The sequence below is a fragment of the Watersipora subatra genome, chromosome 3, assembly GCF_963576615.1.
Source record: "Watersipora subatra chromosome 3, tzWatSuba1.1, whole genome shotgun sequence".
NCBI lineage: Eukaryota > Metazoa > Bryozoa > Gymnolaemata > Cheilostomatida > Watersiporidae > Watersipora > Watersipora subatra.
The window spans coordinates 65,441,822-65,463,174 of NC_088710.1; the positions used below are offsets into that span (position 1 = coordinate 65,441,822).

Below are 21,353 nucleotides of genomic sequence, written 5' to 3' on the forward strand. Positions count from 1 at the left end.
GTACTAATATGAATAATGTTATATTATTTTAAACACCAGATTCAATAGATTCACAGTGGCATACTTTACAAGTGATTGCACTATAAAAAGGTTAAAAACAGCAACTAAGTTTAAAATGGAACATTTCATATGATTACTTATTAAAAGTAAAAAATTCAACCCTGGAATGAACCAGAAGGGCTCAAAGTAAGTTGTCTATGAATCAGAAGTAGTGTCAAATATTAGTGTAGAAAACACATAGCCTCTAGGCCTACTCGTTTCCATTAGCTGAGATCAGTTTAACAGCTGCTAATATGGTTTTCATGTCCCCTTTCTCGCAACGACTGCTCACCACATTGCAGGTGTAACCGTTGGGGCAGCAGTGTTTGCCATCCTTGCAGCAGACTGCCTACAAAAGAAAAAGTACCTTAACTAATCTTGGGTGCCCCACAAGTTATTACTGAGATGGGTCTGCTTACAAATGTCAGACCAATGACAACCTCTTTACCTTAGCTATTTTCCAAGACTGCAAAGTGGTTTGCAAATATCAACCCAAAAGTTTTTTGGGCTGGGATCTTTTGGCAAAAGATGTAACTAAATAAGAGGTGCCAACATGAGGCTATATTCCTGCGGTACGCAAGCATGTTAATCTTCAATGCTGCGTTGAAAGTATTAAGCCTGGTTCTCATATCGAATGCGAGACCCCGGTGGTAATCTCGGGCAGCAAAACTCTTGCGATGCTAGGCGGCTTCTGTTTACATAAAGCGGCATCGCTAACAAGGCATAAAAAATGTTTGTTAGCCATGTCGTTTCGAAAATGCTGACCTTCATCTGTACAGTGCATCCCGGGAAGGTTTTTCCTGCAACTCTTTGTGAAAGTTGAACAGCGCTGACCGCCGGCACTCGGTGCGTAGGTTCACATTTCGCTGATGATAGCCCTACGGTTAGTACCATCGCCAGTGCTTGCGGCGTATATGGGAACCAGGCTTTAGCTTTGCTTCTTAAATCATGCACAAAGAGTATATATGATAGTAGTAATACTAACTTGAGGATGTGGGCAACACCCCCATTCTCCACCACTCATTAAGCAGCATGTGAATCCGTTGGGACATTGGTATGTCGAGTCGCATTGTACAGCTTTGGCCTGTCTTGCTATAACTGCGTCTTCAATAGTAGGTTCCTTGGTCGTCCAATATATCTTTTGGTTGCCTAAATATAGCAAGTTATTCCATCACATTCTCTAGTTACATCAATTAGTTCAAGAAACACGATTCAGAAGGCATACGTGGTTTTTGCTTCACGAAGTTGATATGTATAAACGGCAACAAAATAATACGTGATGTTCAACATTCAGAATTTAAGGCACATTTTCACCACAATGGAAAAAAAACTGAAGAGCTTGAAACTGAAGTTACTGAAAAAAATAAAAAATATATGTTGAGGCAAACATGCATTTATGTATGTTTGCCTCAAATTTTCATGCATGCATCGCATGTCCAAGCATCAATCTGCCTTCAAAGGTCCCTGCATCCATTTATAAATGTACTGGTTGAATGCCCGGCGTGGCACAGTAAAGAAAAAAGTTTTTGCAGAAAATTTACTTGTAATTAATCAACATATACAACACCTACCACTATATCTTAAATGAAGGCGTTTGTTTATTTCTGTGTAATTCATACTGTACCAGCTGTAATGCTTACTACAGCTCTATACTAATCGCGATAGTCTTGCTGCCCATGTGAGTTTAGACATTTATCTTATGGCCAACAATTCTAGGATACGCTAGCTAGAACGTTTTGAAACGGCATGAAAGATTGGCATATGTAATGGTATATGCACAATTTATTTCGTAGCATAGCCAGTTGGACAGTGTGCTGTATTGGATAAATGCCTGCCTGTAGTAGGTTCCAAGTTCAAAACCAGTGCACAGCGAATTTTCATTTCTAAAACGTCGATGCTATACTTAGACACAGAGAAACACCGAGATTTATATATATAGAAAATGTATTTACGTATGCATGGACAGTTGGAAGCCACTAAGCTCATCAGCGTTGCTAGTCAACCAGAAATATTGCAATACTATGATGTATTCAAATGTCAATTGAAGCCTCTGCCCTATTGACACTAGTCATAACAAGCTCAACTCGAGTCACACAACCTGTGCCGTTTCTAGCCCTTGTGGAAAATGACTTCTATCCTCGCTTCCGGTATTAACACCCATATACGTTGTTTGAATGTTCATGAAATGCACTGGTAAACTGACTCTTTGTTGTAAAATTTATTAACAAATGATTACTCGACGCAAAAGCAAATTTTTAGAACTATGTTTCCTTCAGATGAAGGCAACCATAGCTTCATAAATTGGTGTGATTTCAAAACCTTCTGCTGCCTAACCAGACCTTTGATCATACATACTTGATCAGCCCATAATCTCTAAACACTTCGAAGGCAGGCAAAACAATTGCTAAAGGAGGATATGCAACAACTTCCTTTTTGCCAAAAGCAACGTGTCTAGTAGTAATTCCACGAATGTATGTACAGTGAAACTCGGATAACTCAAACTTCAAGGGACCGAGCAAAAGTGTTCGAATTATCAGAGTGTTCAAGTTATCAGAGCACTGTCACAAGTCCATGTATTCACTTATTTATTAGTAGATACATGAACATATACAAACTATAATATAAATCAAAAGCACAAATGGCTTGTTTCAAATTAAATGCTTCTAATGTAAAGTTTAAAACGTTTTTATCAAAAAGTATAGAGATTTTTCTATCACTTGAGATTGGTTTGTTGTTTGAGGTGATGTTATTGCCAGGACGTTTTTTAGATTGACATTGGCAAAACTTGATCGTTGCTGAAATGCTCAAAGAAAAGACATCTTTTTCTTTTGAGCGTTTTACCCACGATCAATTTTGCCGATCTTTCTTGAAGTTTATGGAAAGATTACCTTACTTTACCTGGGATTCGTTAAGAGCAACACTCCGAGGCAGTTCAATTAAAAGTTTTACGAGGTTTTACGGTACATTGTATATCACTCACGCTTTTTGAATGGATACTTATTGAATGTACACACGTATTTTGTGTTTAGGTCAAACGATGAATAGTTTTTTTAGCTAAGATAACGTATACGTTTGATTACAACATTTTTTAAGACGTTTTAAACATTAAACATTCCGACGTTAATTCAACACGGAATCAACGTCGGAAAACTAATCATCACGGGTTAGCCGGGTCACGCACTCAAGGATTTTCGCCACGCAAATACAAAACAAAAACAACATGCTGTTTTTGTTTTGTATGTGCGTGGCGAAAATCCTTGCGCCCGTGGCCGGGCCAGTCCCTGCCATTCATCGTATAGCAGTATAAATCAAATTTCACTAAACTTTTTAAAACAGTCGTTGACAAAAATATTTTGCCGATGGAGGTAATAACGACGCTTATGAATTACGAAAAGTTGAGGTTTACCTCTATGGCTTGGAATAAAGTGATTTTCTAAAGCGATAGCAACCGTTTCGGTAGCCGTTGGGCAAAAAACAGTTCGTTATAACAGTGTTGAATTCGAGTTATATAGAGCCATTTATCATTGTGTGGGAACGGACCAAGCAAATCCAGTCGAGTTAACCATGTGTTCGCTATTTCCGAGGGCGAGTTATCCATGTTTCACTGTATATCCTTATACCGGTGTATTTTAGCTATTTCCAACATAATGGGCGGACATGCTGTGTAGGTTCTTGTACACATTGATGTTTTTCCAAATGTATTTTGTACAGGTAATGATGTAGTATCAATTTGATAACAATTGCATCACCACAACTATCTTCGAAAGCAGTGTTATTTTCTCATAAAACCTTGTGAAAGTATCTTCAGAGGTTTACCCCTAGGTCATTTTGCTAGAACTAATAGCGGCGCAGCTTTATAAATGTACTGAAATGCAAATAAAATGTTCTAGCTCATAAATGCTACTAGTTCAGCTTCCAATCATTTTAACGGACAACAGATTATTCTATGAACCACATGTGAAAAGAATCCAGTTTGTGGATTTGCATTTTCTGGAAAAAAAATATTAGAGATACTAAAAAACACCACATTAACGCTTCACTTGTTTAGTGTTTAACAAATGCTTTGCATGGATATAAAATTATTTAAAACCAGATTTAGAAGAAAATGGTTCTACCAATTCGCAATGACTTTGGCTAAGTTGGCGGACTTAGCTCATAGCACTTAATTAATAATTTCAGTAAAAACTGCCAATCTTTCCTCCAAATTCATTCACCGTGTGAAAATGCAATGCACAGTTAAGGCCACACGTATCGTATAATTTCAACTAATCTGGGAAATTCCATTCGTACGAAATTTCTGACCTGCCACACGGAGTTTCCCCACCACGGATTCGTATGAAACTAACTTTCAACTAGCCAATCAGAACGCGGTGATACATTGAAGCCGATTTCGTTTCAATCTTTCTGGATAAGCGCCAAAGAAAACGACCTTCAACATTCAACTATCCTTTTCAACCAACCAATCAAACAATGATTCATAGGAATTTCTGACGTTTCGTCCAATTCAGGATTCTTCATCGTGCGCAACCAACGATGGACGAATTCATCCAAATGTCAATTCGTACGAATCGTTTCGTCCAAATTTTGCCGATTTTGTGAGAATTTTGTCTCGTGTGGCCCTACCTTTATCTGAAGTTGTACTGTTAAATATGAGACAGATGCTCTCTAATCAGCAAACAATCTGAATATGGAACTAATCATGAGCTGAGCACAGATACTTTTTTGACAGAATGTATACAGCTGATGACATTCCCCTGTAAACATGTTGATAGGAAACATTGTGCACCTTTAGAACTGTGACATAAAAAGGCTTGTGCTGTAATAATAATAGAATGAGCCTGAGTACACGCTGCTCATTAAGACCCTTTTAAAAATGGCTGGATAAGTGTATTTCCTTAAACCATAACTGCCACATACAGCTTTCATCGTTCGTGCTAGGTAAATCAGACACAGTGATTCCGATTTTGTACTCAAAACAAGGATTGGTCCACTAACTTTCAAAGTCATGAAGGCTTTTTCACAGCGTTTCAATATCGGTCTCACAAATGATGGAAATCGACACAACAATCTCTGCCCATAAATATGTGACGTATGCTAGCTTTTTGGAAACGGAAGATGGGGATGTTTAGTCCGTTTTAGAATGATAGAGTTGGGTGTCTTAAAACCCATAATCTCAGTCTTTTATGAAAGGTAGATAAGCTATTTAACATCGCTCGTAACTTGTTACAGGGTGTTTAATAGGCTGAACGTCGAGAAAAATGAGCTGAAAAAAAGCGCGATTTTATTACAAGCTAGCGTTGTTATTGCGCTTTTTGAGCTCATTTTTCTCGGCGTTCAGCCTATTAAACATCCTGTAACAAGCTACAGCAATGTTAATTAGCTTATCTACCTTTCATAAAAAAACAGACTATTTTGAAGGTTGAACTTAGATAATAATGGGTTTTAAGACACCCATCTTTATTATTCCAAAACGGAATAAACATCTTCAACTTCCATTCCTAAAAAGCATACGTCACATATTTATGGATACAACTTGTTGTGTCGATTGTGTTGTTTTCGAGACCGATATTGAAACGCTGTAAAACAGTCTTCATGACTTTGAAAGTTAGTAGACCAATCTTTATTTTGAGTACAAAATCGGAATCAGCGTGTCTGATTTACCTAAATAAACGATGAAAGCTGTACGTGTCAGTTATGGTTTAAGAAGCAGCCCAGCTGACAAAAAGCTTAGGCTGCCATTTCGCCAGGTGAAATAATTGCTGTTCTTGGAAATTATCTCTAATCCTGCTATCGCTGTAACCATAACATGTGTTCTCATGTGTGTTCTCCGTATCTACACACTGTCTACTTAAAAACATTGTTGCCACTGACTTAGATCAAAGCTCTCAAAAGCAAACTAAAATCATGCGGAATGCCAAACTTTTCATTGTCATAACTGATAAAATATACAGATAATTCTGCTTACAGACTAAAACAAACATGAAAAAGGATTGACATAAAAAGCAAGAAAATAGTGTTGACATACATCAGAAAACTTATGCTTGCATAACACTTCTTCAGCTGTTGCCACACTTTTTATAGAAGTTAATGAAATATGACATCACATGAGTTAGATAATGGTCTGCCGAACATTTAGGTAATTGGAAGAGCCAAAGTGTAGCATTTAATTTTAGGTTTTAAATAATTTCGACATTATAAAGATTGAAGTAAAAAATGCATATACATACAATAGGTGTGTTCTGGAACATGCTACTAATGTGGACTACATTAGTAGCATGTAGTATTACATACTACATGCTGAACTAATGTGAGTTTTTAAACATACCTGAGGTACAATGCCCAGATTCAGGGTGACAAGTCCAACCAGAAGGACAGCAATGCTTAAGGTCATCACAACATACCGCATCTGGAAGAGGACAGCATCCCCACAGGCCTGACTCAGATTTACAGCAAGTCCTACCATCAGGACATGAATGTTTATCATCACATGGAACTGAATTTATAGAGAAAGACTTTGCAACTGCCGTTTCTGTGTTCATCCAAGGAATTGTTGTCAAGCCTCGACTACATTCACCAGTTCCTGTTTGGCAGGTATAACCAGAAGGACAGCAATGTACATGGTCATTACAGCAAACAGCATTAGGCACTGGACAGCAACCCCACTGGCCTCCAGAAAGCTTGCAGCAAGTGCTCCCGCTAGGACAGTAATGTGTTGCATCACATTGAACGTCTTCCACAGGTGTTGACTTAACAAGTGGTGATTCTTTCTCCATCCAAGGAATGCTTGTCAAGCCTCGGCTACATTCACCAGTTCCTGTTTGACAGGTATAACCAGAAGGACAGCAATGTACATGGTCATTACAGCAAACAGCATTAGGCACTGGACAGCAACCCCATTGGCCTCCAGAGAGCTTACAGCAAGTGCTTCCGCTAGGACAGTAATGTGTTGCATCACATGGAACGTCTTCCACAGGAGTTGACTTAACAATTGGTGATTCTTTCTCCATCCAAGGAATGCTTTTCAAGCCTCGGCTACATTCACCAGTTCCTGTATGACAGGTGTAACCAGAAGGACAGCAATGTACGTGGTCATTACAGCAAACAGCATTAGGCACTGGACAGCAACCCCATTGGCCTCCAGAAAGCTTACAGCAAGTGCTTCCGCTAGGACAGTAATGTGTTGCATCACATTGAACGTCTTCTACAGGTGTTGACTTAACAAGTGGTGATTCTTTGTCCATCCAAGGAATGCTTGTCAAGCCTCGGCTACATTCACCAGTTCCTGTTTGACAGGTGTAACCAGAAGGACAGCAATGTACGTGGTCATTACAGCAAACAGCATTAGGCACTGGACAGCAACCCCATTGGCCTCCAGAAAGCTTACAGCAAGTGCTTCCGCTAGGACAGTAATGTGTTGCATCACATTGAACGTCTTCTACAGGTGTTGACTTAACAAGTGGTGATTCTTTGTCCATCCAAGGAATGCTTGTCAAGCCTCGGCTACATTCACCAGTTCCTGTTTGACAGGTGTAACCAGAAGGACAGCAATGTACGTGGTCATTACAGCAAACAGCATTAGGCACTGGACAGCAACCCCATTGGCCTCCAGAAAGCTTACAGCAAGTGCTTCCGCTAGGACAGTAATGTGTTGCATCACATTGAACGTCTTCCACAGGTGTTGACTTAACAAGTGGTGATTCTTTCTCCATCCAAGGAATGCTTGTCAAACCTCGACTACATTCACCTGTTCCTGTTTGACAGGTGTAACCAGAAGGACAGCAATGTACGTGGTCATTACAGCAAACAGCATTAGGCACTGGACAGCAACCCCATTGGCCTCCAGAGAGCTTACAGCAAGTGCTCCCGCTAGGACAGTAATGTGTTGCATCACATTGAACGTCTTCCACAGGTGTTGACTTAACAAGTGGTGATTCCTTCTCCATCCAAGGAATGCTTGTCAAACCTCGGCTACATTCACCAGTTCCTGTTTGACAGGTGTAACCAGAAGGACAGCAATGTACGTGGTCATTACAGCAAACAGCATTAGGCACTGGACAGCAACCCCATTGGCCTCCAGAAAGCTTACAGCAAGTGCTTCCGCTAGGACAGTAATGTGTTGCATCACATTGAACGTCTTCTACAGGTGTCGACTTAACAAGTGGTGATTCTTTCTCCATCCAAGGAATGCTTGTCAAGCCTCGGCTACATTCACCAGTTCCTGTTTGACAGGTGTAACCAGAAGGACAGCAATGTACGTGGTCATTACAGCAAACAGCATTAGGCACTGGACAGCAACCCCATTGGCCTCCAGAAAGCTTACAGCAAGTGCTTCCGCTAGGACAGTAATGTGTTGCATCACATTGAACGTCTTCCACAGGTGTTGACTTAACAAGTGGTGATTCTTTGTCCATCCAAGGAATGCTTGTCAAACCTCGACTACATTCACCTGTTCCTGTTTGACAGGTGTAACCAGAAGGACAGCAATGTACATGGTCATTACAGCAAACAGCATTAGGCACTGGACAGCAACCCCATTGGCCTCCAGAGAGCTTACAGCAAGTGCTTCCGCTAGGACAGTAATGTGTTGCATCACATTGGACGTCTTTTACAGATGTTGACTTAACAAGTGGTGAATCTTTCTCCATCCAAGGAATGCTTTTCAAGCCTCGGCTACATTCACCAGTTCCTGTTTGGCAGGTATAACCAGAAGGACAGCAATGTACGTGGTCATTACAGCAAACAGCATTAGGCACTGGACAGCAACCCCACTGGCCTCCAGAGAGCTTACAGCAAGTGCTCCCACTAGGACAGTAATGTGTTGCATCACATTGAACGTCTTCCACAGGTGTTGACTTAACAAGTGGTGATTCCTTCTCCATCCAAGGAATGCTTGTCAAACCTCGGCTACATTCACCAGTTCCTGTTTGGCAGGTATAACCAGAAGGACAGCAATGTACGTGGTCATTACAGCAAACAGCATTAGGCACTGGACAGCAACCCCACTGGCCTCCCGAGAGCTTACAGCAAGTGCTTCCGCTAGGACAGTAATGTGTTGCATCACATGGAACGTCTTCTACAGGTGTTGACTTAACAAGTGGTGATTCTTTCTCCATCCAAGGAATGCTTGCCAAACCTCGGCTACATTCACCAGTTCCTGTTTGGCAGGTATAACCAGAAGGACAGCAATGTACGTGGTCATTACAGCAAACAGCATTAGGCACTGGACAGCAACCCCATTGGCCTCCAGAAAGCTTACAGCAAGTGCTTCCGCTAGGACAGTAATGTGTTGCATCACATTGAACGTCTTCTACAGGTGTCGACTTAACAAGTGGTGATTCTTTCTCCATCCAAGGAATGCTTGTCAAGCCTCGGCTACATTCACCAGTTCCTGTTTGGCAGGTATAACCAGAAGGACAGCAATGTACGTGGTCATTACAGCAAACAGCATTAGGCACTGGACAGCAACCCCACTGGCCTCCAGAGAGCTTACAGCAAGTGCTCCCACTAGGACAGTAATGTGTTGCATCACATTGAACGTCTTCCACAGGTGTTGACTTAACAAGTGGTGATTCCTTCTCCATCCAAGGAATGCTTGTCAAACCTCGGCTACATTCACCAGTTCCTGTTTGGCAGGTATAACCAGAAGGACAGCAATGTACGTGGTCATTACAGCAAACAGCATTAGGCACTGGACAGCAACCCCACTGGCCTCCCGAGAGCTTACAGCAAGTGCTTCCGCTAGGACAGTAATGTGTTGCATCACATGGAACGTCTTCTACAGGTGTTGACTTAACAAGTGGTGATTCTTTCTCCATCCAAGGAATGCTTGCCAAACCTCGGCTACATTCACCAGTTCCTGTTTGGCAGGTATAACCAGAAGGACAGCAATGTACGTGGTCATTACAGCAAACAGCATTAGGCACTGGACAGCAACCCCACTGGCCTCCAGAAAGCTTACAGCAAGTGCTTCCGCTAGGACAGTAATGTGTTGCATCACATTGAACGTCTTCTACAGGTGTTGACTTAACAAGTGGTGATTCCTTCTCCATCCAAGGAATGCTTGTCAAACCTCGGCTACATTCACCAGTTCCTGTTTGGCAGGTATAACCAGAAGGACAGCAGTGTACATGGTCATTACAGCAAACAGCATTAGGCACTGGACAGCAACCCCACTGGCCTCCAGAAAGTTTACAGCAAGTGCTTCCGCTAGGACAGTAATGTGTTGCATCACATTGAACGTCTTCCACAGGTGTTGACTTAACAATTGGTGATTCTTTCTCCATCCAAGGAATGCTTGTCAAGCCTCGGCTACATTCACCAGTTCCTGTTTGGCAGGTATAACCAGAAGGACAGCAATGTACATGGTCATTACAGCAAACAGCATTAGGCACTGGACAGCAACCCCACTGGCCTCCAGAAAGCTTACAGCAAGTGCTTCCGCTAGGACAGTAATGTGTTGCATCACATTGAACGTCTTCTACAGGTATTGACTTAACAATTGGTGATTTTTTCTCCATCCAAGGAATGCTTGTCATGCCTCGACTACATTGACCTGTTCCAGATTGGCAAGTGTAACCAGAGGGACAGCAATGCCTATGGTCATCGCAGCAAACAGCACTAGGCACTGGACAACATCCCCACTGTCCTCCTGAAAGCCTACAACAAGTGTCACCACTAGGACAGTAATGCATCATATCGCATTGAACTTCTTCTACAGATGTTGATTTAACAATTGCCGATTTTTTCTCCATCCAAGGAATACTTGTCAAGTCTTGACTACATTGACCTGTTCCAGTTTGACAGGTATAACCAGAAGGACAGCAATGCTGATGGTCATTGCAGCAAACAGCATTAGGAACTGGACAGCAACCCCAAAGATGAGATGATACTTTACAACACGTGTTTCCAACTGGGCAGTAATGAGTAGAATCACACTTTACCGCTTCTTCTTTTCGAGCTATCCGCTTTAGCAACCAAGGATATGGTTTACCTAAAATTAAAAATTTCATAATAAACATCATCAGAGTAACAATAAAGAATGTAATGAAAATGAACAATCAACAATAAAAGTGAAGCCCTACCTAGATCCGGGATACATCGACTATGTGTCTCGTCACAGCTTGAGCCTGCTCCACAGCAATGTATGTGATCATTACAGCATACAGCATCTGGCACTGTACAACAACCCCAACTCCCAGCAGGTGTTCTGCAGCAGGTGTTTCCAGCTGGACAACTATAATCTTCATCACATTTTACATCCTCGACTCGCTCCTGCCTTTCGAATGAAATTGTTTGAACTGCGCGTCCATCATCCTTAAAATTACATGCAAACGTATGAGTAAATGGTGAAGCATGAGGGATTAGTTATATGCAATCCTAGACTTCATCAAATTAAAAGGAGTGGAAACTCACTGGCCACCGGCAGATGTATGGCTGATCATCACAGATGTAGCCATGTGGACAGCAATGTCCTTTGTCTTTGCAGCAAACAGCATCAGGCACAGGACAACAATCCCAATCATCATGACAGCAAGTTTGGCTGGCTTCGCACTGCAATCATAACAGTATTTTGAACACTGCATTGGTTCTTTTGGCTTCACAGCTGGGTTGCAAAAGTTGATGCATCAAAAAGTAGCAGTTGAGAGTATTTAGGGAACCAAGGCTGAGCACCAGAGTCAGCAAACATCAATAAACTGGATGCAACCACAATCAACCTGTATAATATCATCCGACTAAGTTTACTTCGTATTTACAATAGGTTGAATTCCTTCTGAACAGCTATAGTTAAGTAAGTGATATAACTGATGCATTAAACACTAATATTTGGCAAGAGACATCACTTTCATGCATTTGATGACTGAGCATGAGGTCGATGCATTAACATGTAAGACCATTTTCTACATTTCACTAAAATTACGGTAAGTGAAGACTTATTGTATGCGGGGAACTTTTTAAATTGCAAAAATCACACTCAACACCAACGTAATTGGTCAATAAACCCCATTCAATGCAAAAGTCTTCAAAATAAACACAACACGTTGATTGTAGGGACAATGAACTGTAGTCAGGTAGAAGCATAAGTCCTTTGGGTGACAATAAAATTAGCCGACTTCAATGATCAGCCAGGTAGTCAGGTTTTAAGACAGCCAAGTTCTACTAAAATATGAAAACAGCATGTTTTTAAAACTTCTTCCAATATTTGCTTTTTACATGAAAACCATCTAATGTTGGAACAAATCCTCGTATAAGAACACACAGCACTTTGTGTAATTCTCTTCATAGCCCATAAACGAAGATGAATACATCAAGTAATTATATATAGTACTAGCCGAATGCCAGGCGTTGCACGGTACGTGTATTAAAAATACTGCTTATAAACAGTCGCAGGTAATGTAATTATTATGTAGTTGTAATGTACTTGCCATTAGCCTAGCACATTACCAATGACTAATTTTAGCAAGCTACTATCCGTATTGCTAAACTAACTAATAAGAGCCTTGAGAGCAAGCTTTAGTGACATTGCGAAATGCAAAATGCTATGCATAATTTAACCTATATCACGACTCATATTGCCTAATGAACTTATAGCATTTTGCATAGCTTAATTGGTATGGCTAACATCTAAAACAAACTGGAGTTCACATAAACTGTTTTGCACTTTGTGCTTTTGATGATGAACGACAATTCACAATTAAAATACCCCTGAGATGAGGAAAGAAAACTGAGATGGTTCAGCTGCTGATTCTCTCCCTTCCTTGCGATCTTGGGTATTTACCCTCCCTTCCTCGCTACCGTGAGTATTTACCCTCCCTTCCTTGCGATCTTGAGTATTTACCCTCCCTTCCTCGCTATCTTGTGTATTTACCCTCCCTTCCTCACTATCCTGTGTATTTACTCGTTGCATGCAGAGGTGTTCATTGAGTCTATGAAATAGTGACTGTTTTGTATAGTATACTAGTGTATTAATTTATTTATAACTTTTATTAGAGTACAACACACAAGCTAATTCTATACATTTTTATTTAACACAAAAGATATGAGAAGCTGATGCTGAGGAACGAGCTGCTACAAACATGACAATACTAGCCTAGTCTTCTCTATCAATAGTGCATTTATGAAAAATTCAATACACTTGATGTGTTACCTGCCATCTCAAAATACAGTTTTTAATGTAAAATAATGTGAAAATGCCTACTAAAACATTGCTTTTAGTTTTGGAATGGATTAAACTTATTCACATCCTTTTCAATTGAGAAACTCATTCCAAAATTTAGACAACTCGCTTTTTGAACGGCCCCTAAAAAGGATTGCAGATGAAAACTGAGTTCCGATTGGACTAAAACATGCATTATGAAGTCTAGCAACTAAAAATAGCAAGGATCTATCACTGAGGTAAGAATGCTATAGCCTCACCTGTTTTGTTGCGCATGACCCATTGTTAGCAGAGATCAACGGTGCCACAGATTCAGAAAGTTGTGGTGGTGAAGTAGCAAGCTGTGGTACCCTTCCGTACCTAGACACACACATGTCACTTCCCACCTCACATGAGAAACCGAACGGACAACAAGTCTTGCCATGTTCACAACAGACTCCCTGAAAGACGAAAGCTGTGAGGTTTCATCTTGGTAAAAGGAGCTTTCACAATTAGCAAAAATTGAAATTGTTTTTACAATGTTATCTTACAAGGATTTGATGTTTACTCTTCGCATGACTGACAAAAACTCGGCGTTACTCAGGGCCACTTATAAAATGTGTTCAGATAAATTTCATGTACCATCCTGAATGCACTATATGCACTATAATAGGCAATAACTAAAATCCTTACTTGACACGACTTGACTCACTTGACTGACAAGTCAAACTGATTGTTAAAGTACTGCGAAGTGTTATTTTTCTAAAACTGTTTTATTTGTAAACGTACATATGCATTTATGAAAATTAATATATAATGGCCATATCGTACACGTAGATGGTCTGAAAATGGCAACTGATATCAAGGATATAGAAAAAAGGTACAAGTACTTTGGGATTACGCAAAGCAACATCCACCACAAAGTCGAGGTGGGTTAAAAACCATTACTAAATACAAAAATGTGTTCAACAAATACTACGAAGCCAGCTTAATGTCAGGAACCAAGCCACGGAATAAATGCTTAACAATGCCAGTAATCCTGTACTGTATCAGTGGTGACATCCATCAGACCTTCATGTGACTAAACAAAGGTGATCTAATGGCCAATACAGAGTTGCTAATCATGGCAGCAAAAAGGCAAACGCTTCAAACTAGGCAAATCCAAACAGTTCTCACACCAGAAATAATTCTAGATGAGGACGGTGCGTATTCACCAGAGACCATCTAACACATCATCGGTGGATGCAAGCAGCTAGCAGTCAATGCACACTATATAACAATATAGCAACTCGTAAACTGCTGACCATGCATGGAGCACTCCACCCAAAATCTGATACTACTAGATTGTATCTTGATAGGAAAGATGGCGGTAGGGGACTCAAAAGTGTACAGCAGACAGTGAAAGAGGAGGAGCAAAGCATCAAAGCATATGCAGCCTCCATGGCCATTTCAGATAAGTTGCTAGGTGAATTTCAATCGGCTGCTCTTACAACGGACTTACGCCCTGATGATGAGGAAATTGACTGGCACACGAAACCTCTTCATGGTGCTTACCACCGACAAATATCTAAGGTTGGCGATCTTCACCAGACATATATGTGGCTGAACAAAGGATACCTAATGGTCAATACAAAGTCGCTAATCATGGCAGCCCAGGAGCAAGTGCTCCCAACAAGGCAACTCCAAACAAAAATCTATCACACTAGAGACGATCCTAGATGCAGACTGTGCAAAGATGCACCTGAGACCATCCAACACATCATCTAACAGCTAGCAGGAAACGCATACACTGACCGGTATAATCATGTCACAAGTGTAGTGTGTAGAAGCTTGTGACGAGTATGGCCCCAATAAGCCACAACACTGGTGGGACGCTCTGAATAAGGTCAATAAGCGCATCTAATATATCTACATCCGAACAGACGAGTACATCTTGGCGAACCAGCCAGATATTATGATGGCCGACAAGGAGAGCAAAAGGGCTACAATAATAGATTTAACAGAGCTCGGTGACTACAACACATCTAGCAAGGAAAAGAAAAAGAGCTCCCACACAGAAAGGAGGATGAAAAGTGTCGACATACAGGAGCAATTCCAGTAGTCATTGGAGCAATAATAGCTATACAACAAATGTGGCGAGCCCAAATATTGACAACAATCAGCCCAAGGCAGTTGCAGAAAAGCAACTATGGGATTAGCCAAGACTGTTCTATCGGGAATGGCCAAGATCTTGAGATAAGTGCTCAATCTACTAGGCTTCTGATAGGAGACTCAAGCTTAAGTAGACATTATTACCCACATGAGTTAACATGATTAAAAAAATAAAGTTCCAATTTATATAGATATATTCAAATGCATCTACGTTTATGTGCATATATAAACGTTTTATATGCACGGTTTATATATACAAATATTTATATGGATATATAAAGATGTATGTATGCTATATATAAATCTATAAATATATATATATATGAACGCCAAGTGATAAATAAGGTGAATTGGTTTATAAAAAGATATAAAGTAGAAGCGTCCAATTTTTTAAATTTTGCAATGTGATTTCCATGTAATGGCAAACTTTTGCCATTAAGGTATCAGCTTTTGAATGCCTTCCGCAAAAAATCTTTAGATTGACTTTACAACAAGTCGCCGCTCGCTGATGTCTTAACCTCCCCATCACTAGTGAAGTGGTTTCCTCTCAGAAACTCCTCAACATGCCTAAACAAGTAGAAGTCAGATGATGCAAGATCAAGACTGTAGGGGGATGTGATAGCAACTTCCAATGAAATTTGTCAATTGCTTCTATTGTTTTGGCTGCTGTATAGGGTAGGGCCTATAACATTGTGTTGGTGAACAATGGCATCAGCTTTAAAAGTTACAGTTGGTTGTACTGTTGACAGTGGTGCTTCCTTATAATACGAAATAGTGATCGGTCATAGCATATCACAAAAACAGCAGGAACGACTCTATGGGTAGACTGTTGTGACCTCAACTTTTTCTAAACACCGGATTTGCTGTTTCCACTGCAATGACTGGTGCTTAGATTCCGGTCTGTAGTACCAAATCCAGGTCCAATCCCAAGTGACAATCTTCTAAGGATCTCATCCCTTTCTGTTTCACATCGAGAGAGCTCATTAACTGCTTCGAGCATGTTGAAGGTTTTCCCATTAAGGATGTGATTGCGTCAAAAAATTCGATTTAATGAAATCAAGACCCATGAAAGGCTAAAACATCAGCTACAATTTGATGCCATTTTTGTCTTTGTAGACCAACCCTGTCCAGAGATAAGCGTTTGAATAAGGCCCTCTTTTAAAAAGCTCACGTTCCAGCGGGTGCTTATTTCGTGACGTCACTAGTGATACATCTGAAAAGAAACCACGAGCGATAAATATAAGGTCGCTTCATTAGCCAATCATCAGCGTGAAATCTTTATATAGGTCGTAATAAATGTTATCACTCGTAAAACGCGTTGTCTGTGATCTTCAATTTAGGGATTTTACTCTATTATTAAATCGCATAGACATCGATATTTACTAAATTAATTAACATCGTTACTTTGACGAATTACTCAATCGACACGTTTTATTGCTGAACAACAGAATTGTAAAAATTGCTGTGAAGTTACCGCGAAGGTGATTTTAGGAGGCTGTATATCGTTAGTGTGGGTAGCGGCGGAACTGTGCCGATACAAAGACCTTATTCTACATAGTTTGCTTGACAGAATTACCGTAGACCGGTAGAATTGGTAGTAGGTACTCAAATGTTTACACAGCATTTGGAGAAAGTGAGTAAGACAACTTTTCAATTTTCGTTATTTGAGGCCTTTGAAAGATTCATAATAATAATTTCCCTTGTTTGAGGCGTTTGAGACATTGGTAATAATGTATCTGTAGCGGGATTTAAAATTTTATTCTAGCCAACATGAGCAAATACAAAATAAAATATATGCCAATAGAGCCGCGTAGGACTAGACTTTTATCGCAAATAGCCGATGTGAATACAAGATATATTGAAAGATATATCACGCGTGACATCATTTTGGGCAAGTCTGGGCATGTTTTTTTGGCCTGAGCGTTTTTACAGCGATCAGATTTTTTCGATTTTAATCTTCAAATATCTTGGCAATGAAATCGCATAGTACAACAAACAGCATATCAACTGATAGAGAAAAAAAACTTTCTTTTAAGATCAACTCAAATTTGACGCGACCTCATCTTTAACAAGTCTACTTGATCCTCAATCCTTCTCTAAACAATTTTGCTCATTTGTAGACATTTTTCTGGCTAAAACATTTTTTGGCTAAATTTTTCTGGCATTTTTTCTGTCTCGTGCATAAACATATTCCAGTAGGCCCTAGTCATTGGAGCAATAATAGCCATAATACAAATGTGGTGAGCCCAAATACCGACAACCATTCCTAACTGATTACTGATAACTGCATTACATTCAACTGATCCCCATTCAAGTCTGCAGAAAAAATTCTGGTTGAAATGCAAACAAAGCCATTTGACTCACAGCTTTGCCAAACAATGTTACTTTGTATTGCAATTTTTTAACCACGCAACCCAAAGCAAAATAATATTGGAAGAAAGTTTGACATTTCCTCGACCTTTTTGTCATTAATCTTGAGAAAAAACTGACAGATGGAAACCAATTGATTGTGGCACAAGTCCAAATGTTTTCAGGAAACCAAGAAGAAAATTGATGTCTTCGACTTTCAACATGGTCCCAACACACACTCATGACCAGTAGACTCATCGTGTCTTTGAAAGTTATCAAAAATTATTCACTTGCTATAGTGCCGAGTTGATTTTAATTAAAATATAAAGCAGTTGTAAAAACTGGTCATGAATAAATGCATGTAAGTCTATTGACCAATATATACATGCCGTGCTTGAAACCAAAATTTAGTTTAAAGCAGAAAATGCCAGCAAGATTAAGTATTCAGTGCAACTAAATTTTCAAGTTAGCAATGAATTGATTGTAGCCTCTATCACAACTTGTGCTCATTACAAATAGCCTCACAAGAAACGATTATTTATTTCAACTAATACTACCAGCAACACAGCTGGCACAAAACACTTGTTATGATTGTGGTCTCAAATGTCAGTACAGTGTTGAAGTTGAATAAACAGCGAGAATTGAGATTGTGCATTTACTTACCAAGGACCGATCACAGCAGGAGGGTCCAGAGTTTGACTGGCAAGTCACTTGCCGACTCTCACAAAGCCCATTGGAAGTAGAAAGAATTGACTTCAGGTCATTTCCTATTGCTGAGACTACTGAAAGACAGCCTACCAGAAAAACAGCCCTCTGATAGGCCAGCATCCCTACAATGGAATGGTAGACTGAAAATCCCATAATGTATCAGCTGATATAATATACAACATAATATTTTTTCTGATATTTCATGTGAAAAAATTGATAAAAATGGAGGATAGATGACTGATATTTGATATGCAACCTATGTATGCAATCTTGTTACATGAATTTATTTTTATGAGTTTGCTGACAATCCATTAAACTATTTCCCGTAACATGGTATTTCCAGTATAATGCATCGCTGCTAAATTATGGTATTTTTAGTAATAAGTAATGCTTTATGTTACAACAATACAGAGTTTATAATCAGCTGCTCCTTAGTTTAATTATTACAATAAAAGAATCCAATTCTGATCCACCTGCTTGATGCATCCCACGCTAGTTGTTAAGTTTTACCCAAAATTTGATGTCTAATGTGCGCTGCTCCAGTAGTTTAAAGCTACTCTCCAGCAGCCCACAACTGCTCAAGTTGTGAACTGATAATTCCTGCACAATGAGTTAGCAAGATAACTTCTGCACAGTGCAAACTAAAAAGTTTTTTATGTCCCAAAATAGAGTTTTCACAGTATTCGTGGGCTATTTTATTGCCATTGAGCAACTTGTCAAGCTACCTGCTACCTATGACAAAAACCCTTGCAGCCTCAAAAAACTTGCACTCCGTGGAGATGGTGGCTAAAATATGCACATCAGTTACTGCTGCAACATTTCAACTTATGCTAACAATAATCATGATGCAATTTGTATCAGCCTCTTGTTGCATGACAGCTAAGTATTACACCCACGTTAACGATAGAGATGCATGAAAACCACACGCAATTTTTTTGGCAGTGACAATCATTTGTGAGTGCTGCTATGTTAGACTATCTCGCTAACAACATCATTCAATAATTTGCAATGCTAAATTAATGAGACATGTTTGAAACGCATTCCCAACAATACCACTTGTCATTAATATATTTAACATTTAAATGACAAACAATACATCGAGTTGCTTACCAGAAAACTAAATAGTGAACAGCTATCAGTTTATTCTATTACAGAACACCACGTATACTAATGTAATTTGCAATGAGCTTGCAGAAAGATAATTTCAGCGTAAAAATGAATGCTAAGTTCGACCGCATAATTATTAAGCAATGATAAGTGTATAGAGAGTAGAAAGTACATAAACTATGTTTTTGGAATACTATAGACACGATAACTAGCGGTAGTACACCTAAATGCATTTATAACCACAGATATTACCTAGATAAAAACACAAAAACAGGCAATGTTATAATACTATTACTGCCGAAAATTTCTACAAAGCGTTAAATTGCTCAAAAAAGACATTATTGATTGCAAAAAGACGACATTTTTCGATAACCGTTAACCGCAAACTGACAGCGGCAAAGCAATGAGGAAGAATGAATAGCATCGACCATACTATGCATACAATGTAGCACGTGACTCTGAACCGAAAGTTTGTCACGTGATGCCACACATGATATGTTACATTGGGAGGGGTTTCCGCGAGTAGGGTACGTCTATTAGGGAGAAAAAACAAGCAGACAAGCAGACAACTTAATGTTACATTGCTTGATTTAACAAGGTTTATGAAAATTTGCAATAGAATTAAGTATCGTAATTATTTTAATATTTTGTATAGTTTCAATTATGACTTCATTTATTTACAAACGTGCACATGCAGTATCGCTTTTTATATAATGTATAGAAAGAGTTGCCTAACCTTTTATGCTTACTTCTCTATGAAGCAAAGATTATACGGTATATGGTAGATCGATGGACAGTTTTAATGGGCGATGTGTCAAGGACGAAAAACTGAGCGCTTTTTCTCGTGCTCATTCACTATTACTTCAGAAATTGGAGTGGATGTTTTTGTTACTCATGAGATTTGGAAATTATCAACCACGGCTTGTATGGCGTTTTTTGGGACAGTATTGTTGTGCTGTATGTTGTTTGTATCGCTTCTAACTTGGTTATTGTGTCTATTCTTGCATTCGCGTGGACACCAAGGCAAGTTACCTCCGGGCGTTAGTAAAAGTATGAACAGTTATTGAATACAATTCAACTGACTACTATTATCACTTCATTGCTGCAATATATTATTACTTATGTATATTTTGTTTATCTTTGGTGATTTTGTGGTATAACAGAGTCACACAAAAATTAGCTATTTAACCTAATATTCTTTTAGAATATGTTGTATAAATGAGTACACTTAAATGTATTGATGTGAAGAAGAAGAACGTCCGTCTTTCGGTCTCCCCCTTTTATATACAATGTATCTCCCATCTAGTCTTATACTACCTTGGACTACCCTGTACTACCTAATGTACTAGCTTTATCCACTAGCTTCATCCAGCTTTACTCACTCACTGTAATTGCCAAGACCACCTGTACTGCTTTGAGCTCCGACGCCAATATAGCCTGAGCCTAACAAATCCATAATACAACAGAATATACTCATAATCGATTTCAAATATTCACAACGGTTGTTTGTTTAGCTGAGTCGGTTGCAGAAACACTGATTGCTTGATTATACATGTAATAGATTCTTTGACAAATGCACTTTTTGATGTTATTAACTGTTTTGAAACGTAGACCACTATTCAATCACTCACCAGGTTTCAGAAGTCTGATAAAAAAACTCCCATCTGTTCGCCTCTGTATATGGATCATCTAACACCTAGGACTTGCATTCTATAGGTCCAGTAATTCTCAAAGCCAATCTGTAGATAAATTTGTGGCCTCTCCTCTGCACAATGTAGTCATTGGTTTTCACCATATTTGTTTCTAGAGCTAGAAAATCTCACAACCAATACAGCTTCGGTGCTGTCGTACAGACCACAAATCATAC

The 21,353-nt window shown here is 39.4% G+C and overlaps 1 protein-coding gene across 2 annotated transcripts; it reads right to left on the minus strand.

Annotated features, from left to right (window-relative positions):
* Positions 1-4: 4 nt before the first annotated feature.
* Positions 5-18,501, minus strand: LOC137391778 (uncharacterized protein K04H4.2-like). Of its 2 annotated transcripts, XM_068078307.1 has the most exons (7): positions 18,335-18,501; positions 13,453-13,632; positions 11,452-11,589; positions 11,121-11,352; positions 6,365-11,029; positions 1,025-1,188; positions 5-388 (listed from the first exon to the last, which is right to left on the minus strand). In XM_068078307.1, the coding sequence occupies exons 1-7, from the start codon at positions 18,497-18,499 to the stop codon at positions 251-253; spliced, it is 5,682 nt and encodes a 1,893-aa protein (XP_067934408.1). In that variant the 5' UTR covers positions 18,500-18,501; the 3' UTR covers positions 5-250. The 2 variants fall into 2 exon arrangements, with proteins under 2 accessions (XP_067934408.1, XP_067934409.1); XM_068078308.1 differs by lacking the exons at positions 5-388; positions 1,025-1,188 and adding an exon at positions 6,196-6,288 and having other exon boundaries at positions 6,334-11,029.
* Between the last annotated feature and the right edge of the window lie 2,852 nt (positions 18,502-21,353).